The sequence below is a fragment of the Salvia hispanica genome, chromosome 5 (genome assembly GCF_023119035.1).
Source record: "Salvia hispanica cultivar TCC Black 2014 chromosome 5, UniMelb_Shisp_WGS_1.0, whole genome shotgun sequence".
Classification (NCBI taxonomy): Eukaryota; Viridiplantae; Streptophyta; class Magnoliopsida; order Lamiales; family Lamiaceae; genus Salvia; species Salvia hispanica.
Genome location: NC_062969.1, coordinates 35,511,757 through 35,524,394, shown reverse-complemented (window position 1 = coordinate 35,524,394; position 12,638 = coordinate 35,511,757). Strand labels below are relative to the sequence as shown.

Sequence of the window (12,638 nt, the reverse complement as noted above, 5' to 3'; positions counted from 1 at the left end):
AGATTCATTATAAGGGTATATATAGGAATGGATCTAGCAAGAATATGTTGGATAGAGTGGATCTTTAGACATGTGAAACATTGGTCGGGCAAAATTGGATAATTTTGTTAAGACAGATTGATTCGAAAGTAAATGTATTTGATTTTAAATAAATGGATATTGATTGGTGTTCATTAAGCATTTTACCTATGCCTATCCATTGTGTTATATGCAGATGAAGTTACTAATTAAGCTGGCTCAATATTTAAGAGCATCCACAATTGGGAGGAGGATGCGACGGACGACGCATCCTCCGCCTCTTAGTCCACTACTGCAGCACCACGGACTATGCACATTTTATCCTCCGCGCCCTATGCATCGTCCGAGGACTATGACACGGAGGATGCATCCTCCGGCCTATCCTCCGCCCCTTAGTCCGCCATTGCAGGGGGTGCGGACTATAGGGTGGAGGATGCACACATTTATATTTTTATTTTTATTTTTTTTTGTATTTTCTTCTATATATATCACCAATTTTTTTACTTCATTTCACACCTTTCACTCCACTCTCTTCCTCATCTCAATTTCTCTCTAAATTCAATAATGAATTCCGACAATTTTTCATTTTTGCAAGCACAAAAAATAAAAAATAAATATTGGCAATAGGATTTGCCTTAAATTTATAGTGTTTTTATATTTATTATTGCTAATTGATATGTTTGCAAACATAAAAAATAAATATTGTAGTGTTTAAATATTCAAATAATAAATAAAATACTTAGGGCGGGGCTTAGGGCGAGCTATAGTCCGCCCCATTGCAGGTGGAATGGACGGAGGATAAAATACTGATGTGGCAGCGCATAGGGCGGGACTTAGGGCGTCGCATCCTCCGCCCCATTGTGGATGCCTAAGAAAATATTTTACTACGTATATGAAAATCTTAGACATAGGTGGAGACACCTTAATGGGCTTGAGGGATATAAGCCTCTATCACATGGAGTAATTTTTTTATTCATTCTTTCTAGTGTTATTAGTGTCAAAATTATTTGGAATTATTTCAAGCCCTTACTAAATTGATGTAAATGAAGACTAAATGACAGAAATTGGAGTAACTATTAGGGGCTGAAATTAAAGGAAAAATCAAAGAAAATATTTGCTACAAAAGTATGCACAATTAAGAAATACTCCCTCCGTCCCACAAAGTATACACTCTTGGTTTGACATGAGTTTGGATGCATAATTAGTAAACAAGAGAGAGAGATAGAAAGAAAAAGTAATTAAATATTGTTAGTGGAGTTTCCACCTTATTAGAGAGAAAAAGACTTTCCAAAATTAGAAAGTGTAAACTCTTGTGAGACAGACTAAAAAGGAAAGAGTGCATACCATTGTGGGATGGAGAGAGTAGAAAGTAAAATAAAAGGTTGAGAAATTAGACTCGGCAAAGATCCTATTAATATTTTCCCTGAGTCCGCCCCCTAAATCATAGATATACATATATACTCCCTCCGTTCCATGTTAATTCAGTCATTATTCTATTTTCAGGAAGTTCCCTGATAATTGAGTCATTTCTATTTTTGGCAAAAAGTATCATCCGTCTTACTTTATTCTCTATTCATTTCTCTTACTTTATTCACCATCCACTTAATACACTATTCTTAATTTTCATGGCGAAAAGAAATGCATCTATTAACAAGGAACGAAGGGAGTACGATCTGACATCGAACCCCATCTTTGTGCCACCATATTAATAGTCCACCGTCGAGCTACCCTAATTTTTGGCCCTAACATCTATCATATATGTAATGACAATTAAAAGGATTAGCTAATTATATCCCTATTACTATGATTTCTCTAATTTCGCATTTTTAATGAAATGAGAATCAAGCAAAATTAAATAAAATGATGAGTGTTATAACGAGCCATAAAAAAGTCCAAAACTTAAACCCTTCTAAGGAAATAAGGGATTAATTTAGTAATATTTTCATATACAGAAATAAGAAACGATCAAATTTCCCCAATTGCTATGATTAAAGGAGAAATCCTTAAAACGGGGATTCACTTAACTAGTAGTGATTAAACATACAATTAGCTAGATTTGTGGTGTAATTTACAGGTGGGATTCTAACTCTTAGTGCAGAAATGTGATTAAATTGGAATTGATGTGATGTTCACAAGATGAACCAATGACCACGAAATTATGCAGACCCGTGACTACATTCGCATTATACTTTGTGTAAATCCAGATGCACAAATCTATTGGCTGTACTATTTTATAGTACTTCAATCTCGACCAATAATTATATGCTGAACTTTTTGTTTTTTGCCTATGTTAATTAGGTAGCGGGTTTACACAAATAAAAATAATTAAAACTTGTCTTCCATAATTCTAAAGGTTACTTTTCTATCCATTCTTGATAGGTATTATAAAAAAAATAACTATTAATTCTCAATATCTCATTGTAATTGAATTATATTTATTTTCAAATATTTTATTAAAATTGAGTTATTCTCTTTTATGATAAAATGCAATAAATTTATTATTGTATCTCTTACATTATTATCTCTTCTATTTTATTCTCTTATCAATAATCCAATGTTTTCTCTTTCCTACTTTTACTAAAATTACGTCATTACTAACAAAACACATTTTTAGCACAAAAAATATTGTGTTACGTGTATAAAGTCACTATATTTACATGAAAACATATATAAAAAAAAATTGATTCTCAAGATATTTGACATAAATTTTTGCGATTGAATAGCAGCACATAAAATGGTTCATCATTCTAATGATATAAAAAAAATGATTTGATTTATTCAAAGCTATACATATGGAAAGAAATAAAAATAACGAAAATTACACTTAAAAAGTTATAACCAACTAAAGGATCAAGATTTGAATGTACGTGTGAACAAATGGAAATGTGTTACAAATTAACGAACGTATATATTTGAAGGGATCTTGGACTGGTAGGTTTAATATGCATCCCGTGACATATACATCCAGATAAATACGTTATATATATACTGTAAAATTCCAACCATACAATTCTTAATTTGTTTCATCAATTCAAGAGGGATTACTACTTTAGTTCCCACTTGCATCCATAACTATAATTACATTTCATCTAATTTCCGGTTTCACAAACCCATGGGCTATGTCATCCTGTATTTAAAGCTGTAAAGTTATATCCATGGAAGAGGACAAAGTAGCTAGATTTAACTTTTAAGGTACTTAGGAATTACTTTCTGTAACATTTTTCTTTTATTGATTACAAATAGAGTGAATTTAATAAATGGTAATTAGGCTAAAACCACTTTTTTTTTTTTTTTTATCTTTTGAACTTATTTGGTCCAAAATACCCCAAATCTCTTAAAGAGAATGTACACTAAATCTAATAAGTTGGATACCCAATTTGTGATTTACTATGTTTTTGTGAAGTACACTACCAAAAACACGGGATTTTGCAAGCAATTATTTTCTCCATAAATAAAAAACGTACTAGGAGACAAATTTTTGGCTGATTTTCCAATAAAAGCCCGTGCTCTATAAATGGAAGATTACTTTTATAAATATTGATGAATAGGTGATCAGTGTTCGGTAATTTGGTTGATTATATAATAAATATTACTAAATAAATATTGTTCTTATTGTTTTGGTCCAATATTCTATAGTTAACATGCACCGAGTATTTCTTATCCTATGTAGTTCACTCGATATTTCCATAATAAACCTTTACTGAGTACCAATTGGAAAATTATGAATAGTCTCCAATAACATTTTTACTTGTAATATAAGACGAGTATTTAGTTGATAAATCTTGTCAATTGCGTGTTTTCTCAAAAAAAGAAAATATATATAGTGACAACCTATCGATTAGCCAATCGTTGGGTAACTTAAAAGAAGGATTAATAGTCATTGAAATCATAAAGTTTAAACAAATTCTGGTCCATCCCATAATTTAAAATAGGAATATTGAATCATAAAGTTTTAATTTTTATTAATTATTTTATCTATATACAAAATGACATCTTTTATTGATAGTCAAAATGACATGTTTCATTAAAATAAGTAATTTTTCTTTTATTTTCCTTTCTTCTTTTTTCTTTTCTTATTTTAATAAAAAAAAATGGTGTTTTGAACATCATCCTAACACAACAGTTTGTATATAAAAGGGACATAACACAACAGTTTATATATAAAAGGGACATGAAGAAATTTCAAACTTCATGATTTAATATTTTGATTTTGAACTTAATGGGGAAGATCAAAAATTGACCAAATTTAATTATTTAGTGACTTTTAACCCTTTAAAAAATAACATAATTGTCAATATATCGAACAACATATGTGCTTCGAGATAAGGGAAGAACCCCTATCACGATGGCGTCGAGATACGGAGGAAGTCGCATGAGCCTAATTTCCGTCGATCAACCAAAAGATTTGGGAAAATGATAAAAAGAATGAAAGTAGCGTGCAAAATAATGAACTATTCTCATTATTTTGTTAGAATGATAACAATGTTTCCTAGTATTTACTCCCTTCGTCCTGCTTTAGGAGTCCCGGTTGAGTCGGGCACATATTTTAAGAAAGTATTTGAGTGTGTAATAAATAAATGTTGTAGTGGATATTGGGACCCACTTTTAATTGAGTGTATAATAAATAAATGTTATAGTGGATGTTGGGACCCACTCTTAACACTTTTTACTTACTTTGTAGGCATTTTTTTATTAGTTTATCCCAACCAGGACTCCTAAAGTGGGACGCCCGAAATTGATCAACCGCGACTCCTGAAGTGGGATAGAGGGAGTATAATACTATTACCGTAACTTAATTAACAAGAAAACAATATATGAGAAAGTTATGATAAATCAATAATATACTCCCCTAAATTATAGAAATCCACCTTGTCCTCAATATACGAGAAGGATATGGGATACGTGGGATACTTGTATCAACTCCCCCACGATTGAAATTCACCTTGTCCTCAAGGTGGAAACCATGACACAACTAAGAGAGTTGAAAGCAATAGCTTTGGTGAGGTATTCACTCCTGGATCAAATGCACACACAACAGTAGAGCGTCCTCCTTCTTCATCTCCATCAAAAAACACCAATGGAGGACCATGTTGGATACAAGTCATGGCGGAATTTAAAGCAGCATTATGGTCGTGATAATCGCGGGCTAAAATGGGGAGCATGTCAACGCATCCAAGAATGCTCAAAGAAGGCTTGTCCATTTGCGGAAGGATCAATCGTGCACAATGTCAAGCGACGTTGATCGATGATTCATACTTTAAACATGACTGACATGCAAATCCACATAGAAACCATCATTGTTCTCTTTTAACAAAAAAGAGTCCATCATCTTCCTCAACTTGAAAATATCCAACCTATCATGCTCTACTTCATGCAAAGGCTCTCGGTGTGCAAAAATAACATTGCCTAATCCATACATGCCATCTTTACTGGCATAAATTGATCCACCAATGTCAGCACTAGAACGAGTAGTCTCTTTTGCATGTGCAATCATATGCCATCTTTACTGGCATAAATTGATCCACTAATGTCAACACTAGAACGAGTAGCCTCATTTGCATGTGCAATCATATCTGGGAGATCCGAATCTAATTGTTTTTCATCGGCTATGTGCAAAAACTTCTCAAAGTCTACCAATACCTCTTCCTCCCCAATTTAATTCCGATTAAATAATCGATCGATTGCGGTATCATCATAATGAATTTGACAAGATTGCATTGATTCATCAATATCATAGGAAAAACAACTCTAAAGGGCCATATTAGATAACGGTGCTTTACGGAAGAGAGATTACGTCTGGTGGCAGTACAACAACGAGCATCGGTGCTGTTGAATGGTGGTGGCTTGGTGGTGCCAGCAGGAGGGCAAGCGCTGCGATGGTGACTGCTGGTCAAGCACGCGCTCCTAGTGCTGATTGCATTGCTGCCAGTAGGCGGCGTGCTGGTGTGGATATTGTTGCGAGGGCTAGCAAGTTGGGGGTTTTGTTGCTGACCGTAGGGCAGATTCGTAGGGACGGGTGGATACCCCACGTCTGGTACGCTGACTGCCCGTAGGGAGGTTTCGGTGTGTGCAGATTGTTGGTAACCATATCTAATGTGATGTGATGTGATGTGACTGTGAGTGAGATATAGCCGAATTCCGTCACTAGTGATAAAAAATTCAACAACTATTTAAGTTTGTGATATTATATGACAATGTTAAAGTTGATGGAAAAAATAAATTTTTAGAAAGTTTCGAGATATTAAGTGCTAATATTCTTTATACATACACACGTGAAAATAGTCAATCTTTTTCATGAATTTTAGTTTGTTGGTTCATATAATATTTTTCTTCGAGAATAAAAAATTGATGTTATACTAACCGTGTAGTTCACAATTAAATATTCCCTTCTTCCGCAATGTATCAATTTTTTTTTCATCCACTTATTAATAAATGTCTCCTTTCACTCTTATTATTTTTAGTAAGTGGACCTCACATTCCTTTAACTTATTATATTCACATTTTATTATAAAATTATATATAAAAATAAGATATATACTCTATTAATTTATTTATTTTTATAAAACTAAACAATTTCTTTAAATCGGATCCAATGAACTATAGAAATTTAATGATGGACTGAGGTAATAACATATATTACTTTAAAAGCATATATATAAGATAGTGCTAGCTTAATATGATGTGGTGTTTACCGTTTTATGAGTAAGTAGAAAAAAATTATGATAGCACGCATATTTATGTGTATATATATTCAACGATTGTGTTTTTAACGTTTTGTCAGTAAGTGGAAAAAATTTTATGACCATACGAATGTATTTATGAGTATAGGATAGTGATAAAATGCAAACTCATATACTGTACAAACTCAAAATTTCTCAATATAGTTTCAACACAGTTTTAATACAATATCAACACAATGTAAAATTTCAAAATTTTAATATCAACACAGTATCAATACAATATCAACACAGCATTAATCATTGACTACCGTTGAAATTCTGTTGACATTTTCCTGTTGATGCTTTTTTGTGATCTGTTGACATTTTTCAATGGTCCAGATCATAGTTTTGAGTTTGTATAATATTTAGAGTTTTCATTTGATCACATCCCTATGAGGCAAAAGATAATGAGTATGAATTCATGTACGTATGTGTATATTAGTATATACTCCCTCATTCCTTGTTAACCGAGGTATGTTTTTTGGTACGGAGATTACGAATAGTGTGTCAAGTGAATAGTGAATAGTGTAAGAGATTAAAAAAAATAAAGAGTGTTACTTTTTGTTAAAAATATAAATAACTTGATGTCTCGATTATATTGGAACTTTTCAACTTAGAAAAATAAGTTAACATGAATGATTAGAGTATCTTTTATGATAGAGCAGAAATAGAAAAAAAAAACAACAATCCATTCACGTGAATATATAGTCTATTATCGAATAATTAATTCGATGGTTTATATCTTTTGTTATTTTAATCATTAGTAATCGTATTTTATTATTTTGTAAATTTAGGTATTTTCTATAACAGTTATGTTAATGTATACTATCTAATCCATAACTAAGACCAATTATTATTTGATCTTAAAATGAGTGGATGAGATTAAAGTTTACGGATTTCAATAAAAGTAGATAAAATATCAACAAAATAATAAAATAGTCAATCTGTTATAATATAATATTTTTCACAGTTTTTATATATCAACATAGTGACATCAGATAGATTTCAACACAAGTACCCGGAAATATCTACACAGTTTTATTGATATTGTACATGCATAATATTGAAATTATTTTATGCATATATTGATATAAAATCTGTTTATTAACATATATGAAAATTCAAATAAAAATTATAAAGTTTTATTATTCGATCAGCGTTGGAACATTGAGATCTCATTCGAATCCTTATGAAATTACCTTAATTTGACATATTTTTTACGAAAAAATAATTTAAATTGAGAGGATTACGTAAATTTAAAATTTTAAGATGATTTTAAGGAGAGAGAAAATTGGTTAGTTTTAACTGCCACATATAAGAATTATAAATTATTACCCTTTAAGTTTATTTAATAATTTTTTTAATTTAAAATATAATATTTCACTTGACATTATTTCAACCACTAGATCTTCTAATCTAATGACTAAGATTTGATCTTAATTTGGGAATACTAACTAGTTAGCAATCACAACCCTTTTCTATAATATAGAGTACTCCCTCCGTCCCAAGGTAGTCGAGTCGTATTCCTTTTTAGTTTATCTCATAGTAGTGGAGTCCTTTCTTTTTTTTTTGATAAAGACTTTATTCTCTCTCCTACTTTACTCTCTCCACTTTAGCCTTTAACAAATCAATTTCTTAAATCTCGTACCCAAAAGAAATGCCTCAACTACCTTGGGACGAAGGAAGTATATAATTATGTTAAGTGCTATTTTAATTTTTATAATATATATTTAATCATTTATTAAATTTTGTTCTTTTTTAAATATATGGAGATGGTTGAACTGGCGATTTGCTTACCCTGATTTTTAAAATGTTTCTAATTCCAAATCCATGCATCTGTAAATTTAGTCCAACACTTTTGTGTAACGCTTCATCCATAATTAGCAAATGGTGAGATATATTTAGTCTTTTATCTGTAATAGAATTCTTATGGACCCATTCCTATGATCCCAATGCGTGCATCCATAAATATACTAGACGAACTACTCAATAATGTTTTCTCTCTTTAAACGAATCAATGCAGGCCAACTCTTACTTCACGGGATCAATTAACATCAATATCGTGCCACAATACATAATTAACGCCAACATAATTCGTTAGGTATAATTTTGTTCCTACTTAATTAAATCATAAGACGTCATCCTCAAATTAACATGCATCCAAAATCATCACACAATATTTTTCCCAGCCAACTAATATACATGGGACCCTCATTCAATTCTAAACAAATTCTTTAACATCAAGCAATCAAAATCCACCATTTCCTCTCTATAAAAACCCTAATCCCTTCATTCAAATTCCATGCACAAAAAAAACTCTTCTACAAAAAATTCTAGCAACAATGGCCACTAAGAGAAACACTTCACTTGCTCTATTCCTTTCCCTCAACCTACTCTTCTTCACGTTGGCCACTTCTTGGACTCCGCCGAGCCCTAAACCGAGCGCCTCGTGCCCTAGAGATGCCCTAAAACTCGGCATCTGTGCCGACCTACTAGGCAGCCTTCTCAACTTGACAATTGGGACACCTCCGACAACGCCATGCTGCAGCCTCATCGAGGGGCTGGTTGATCTCGAGGCTGCGGTCTGCCTTTGCACTGCGATTCGGGCTAACATTTTGGGGATTAACCTTAATGTCCCACTCTCTCTCAGCTTGCTCCTCAATGTGTGCAACAAGAATGTGCCCAAGGACTTTGTCTGTGCTTAGTGGCAAAGCATGTTTGCTTGACTTTGATGTTACCTCTGGTTTGAGTGGTTTTATTATTATTGTGCTTGTTTGAGATGTCTTCAATAAAAGTAATTAATGTGTATTGGGATTTATTGGCTTTCTTAATCGAAATTTAGTGTTAACCCTAACGAATCATCTTAAACGTCAATTATTAATTTTTGAGTTCGTGAAATTAGACTATCCTTCTCGATCGATTAATTAATTACAATGCAAATACATACTCAGCATTAGGGGTGTCAAATCGTGCGTGTTGTGTCGTTATCGTGTCGACACGAACGACATGACACGATAACAACAAACACGAACACGACCCGTTAAGAAAACTCCAAGCACGAACACGAACACGATCCGCTACCCTCAGCCACGAACACGACACGAACCCATTAACGACACGAACCATTTCGGGTCAACACGTCACGATAACAACATATATATGACACAACACAATAACAACACTATAATAATAATATTATAATATATTAATATTATTTCTAATATGAAAATTTTAATTTTAATTTTAAATTTTAAAATTTTAAAATTTTTAAAATAAATAAAAATAAAATTAATATTATATATATTTAACGTGTAACACGAACACGACACAAAATAATATTATAGTATACTTAACGTGTAACACGAACACGACACGAAATTTTCGTGTCGTTATCGTGTCGACACGATAAGGACACGAACCCAATAAGCTTTGACACACCCATTAATTTCGTGCAGGTTCGTGTCGTGTTCTCGTGTCGTGCCAAAAATTGCCAGCCCTACTCAACATGTAATAGATATTTTGACTGGAAAATTGTTGTGCATATGAATTTAATTTTAGAATTAAACTCAATATATTTTGACTGGAAAATTGTTGTGCATATGAATTTAATTTTAGAATTAAACTCAATTACGTCGTTAGTAATAAATAACTATGTTTGACTTAGATGAGAACGATATGTTTACAATTAATTTCGTTTTACATTAAACGGCCAGATTCATATCACATACGATGTTTAAAGAAATGGTACTATAAATACCCAGTAAATTCAAAGGCCTATTTCCTACATTTAGGCAGAAAATTAATTCTCGTGTCAGTTGTCATGACTATCGTCCTTCATAATAGCTAAATTGTTAGGCAAGTGGTTCATTTGGAACTGCTTAATATTCGCTCTCTCTAATTGTTAGCACGGTGACTAGGGGCATTTCTTTTTAACATAAGATTTAAAAAAAGTTGTGTAAATGAATTAAGTAAAAAAAAGTTGTGTAAATGAATTAAGTAAATGGCCAGTAAAGTAAAAAAAGGAAAAAGTTAGAAAGATGAAAAGAGAATAAAAGTTGTCATTTTTTTTTCAAAAAAAAAATGAAATGACTCAGTTACAGTGGAACAACTCAGAAAGGAATACGACTAGCTAAAGCAGGACAGAGGGAGTACTATAATATTATCTCATATATATCGATGTTATGAGAAAACTAGAATTAATAAGTTTAATGGGTCAATCCTGATGCAGTTATAGAAGACAAGACTTGGAGGCTAAGCAAGTTATTATTTTGGTTTTATTTATTTCCTAGTTAATAGAATTAGTAGACGGAAAAATATTAATGTTTTCCTTCTACAAATTAGATTTTCCTTTTTTGCTTATTTTCCTTTTAGTTATTTTCCTTCTAGTTTTATTTTCTATAAGTTTAGAATTTTCCCTTGCTTATATAAAGATCTCATTGTTAAACTTAAAAGACAGACTTTGATTATTAATTTTATATTGAGTTTTTATACTCCAATATTTTCAATAAGTTTAAGTTCTTTATCTACCATTCAGTCATCCTCAAATTAACGTGCATCCAAAATCATCACAAATATTTTTCCCAGCTAGCTAAAATACACGGGACCCTCATTCAGTTTTAAATAGGGCTGGCAATTTTAGACACGACACGATAATCCGACACGAATTCGCACGAAATTATTGGGTTTGGATCAAGTCTTATTGGATGCGGGTCATTATTGGGTCGACCCACTAAGAACACGAAAAAATCGGGTCGGATGCGGGTTGGGTGCGGGTCGGGTCGGGTAACCCGTTAAAAATTAATATTATTATTTTTATTTTGAGTAAAGAAAAATTTGCAAAAATTGTATACACAAAATGCCCTTCAAATTTTAAAAAAAATAATATTAATTTATTTTAATTAGATAGCATCATTAATTACATATTTTTGTGACTAATTTGACCTTATTTATAATATTTCATTTTTCATTTGTATTGTTGTACAATATGTACCAAGACCCTTATTAAAAGATAAAATTTTAGAGAGAATAACCATCCATAGTATTTTAATGGAATAATAATGGAATAATTTTTTATTCATTTTATTTAAACTATCACAATGATATAAAGATAAATAAATTGCTTTTTTTTTTACAAAGTATAAATTAGGAAAACACTCTTTTGTTAGGAAATTCTCTCATATTATTTTTGAAACCATTGATATTTTATCATTAATTTCTAACTTTTAATTTTGAAAATAATATTATACATATTGGTTGATTATTCTATCTAAAATTATTAACATTATAATATGGGTCATTCAATGATGAGACATTGTTGGACTCAACACATATAATAGTAATACAACATTCAAATGTATAGCACTTGCTCCAAAAATTGATAAGATCATGAAAAATTATTAGTATTACTATATGATAAATCACAATATTTTCAATATTTCATTTACTGTATTATTTTAATATTACTTTTATAATTATTTTCATAGTGCGTAATAATATCATAATAGAGATGGTATGATGATAACATGTGGAACCCAACATGTAAGTTGTAACATATCCTTTAATTATATGACTGCTATATAAATTGATATATTTAAATATTATGATAAACCACAACAAATTTTAGACCCATATTATAAAATTAATTTATGATTAATAATCTGTTATATATTATAGTGCATCAAATGATACATAAGAGCTAGTTCGACGATAGAAGGTTGTTGCTATCAACGTCTAGGCGTGTGACACTTCAAGTATATTAGTTAATATATTCAAAATATATAATTATGTCTTCATTCATGTAATTTTGGATAATAATATTAAATGACCATGTAATGACCCTACTTTGCATATTTCTTCATGTGTTATAATATATAGAAAATATTTGAAATTACAAGCTTCAAA

General features: G+C 31.2%; 1 protein-coding gene across 1 annotated transcript; it reads left to right on the top strand.

The window, feature by feature from the left end:
- The first annotated feature begins 9,028 nt into the window (after positions 1-9,028).
- On the top strand, positions 9,029-9,555 carry LOC125190457 (14 kDa proline-rich protein DC2.15-like). The gene has a single exon (XM_048087775.1). The coding sequence runs from the start codon at positions 9,080-9,082 to the stop codon at positions 9,440-9,442; it is 363 nt and encodes a 120-aa protein (XP_047943732.1). The 5' UTR covers positions 9,029-9,079; the 3' UTR covers positions 9,443-9,555.
- Positions 9,556-12,638: the final 3,083 nt, after the last annotated feature.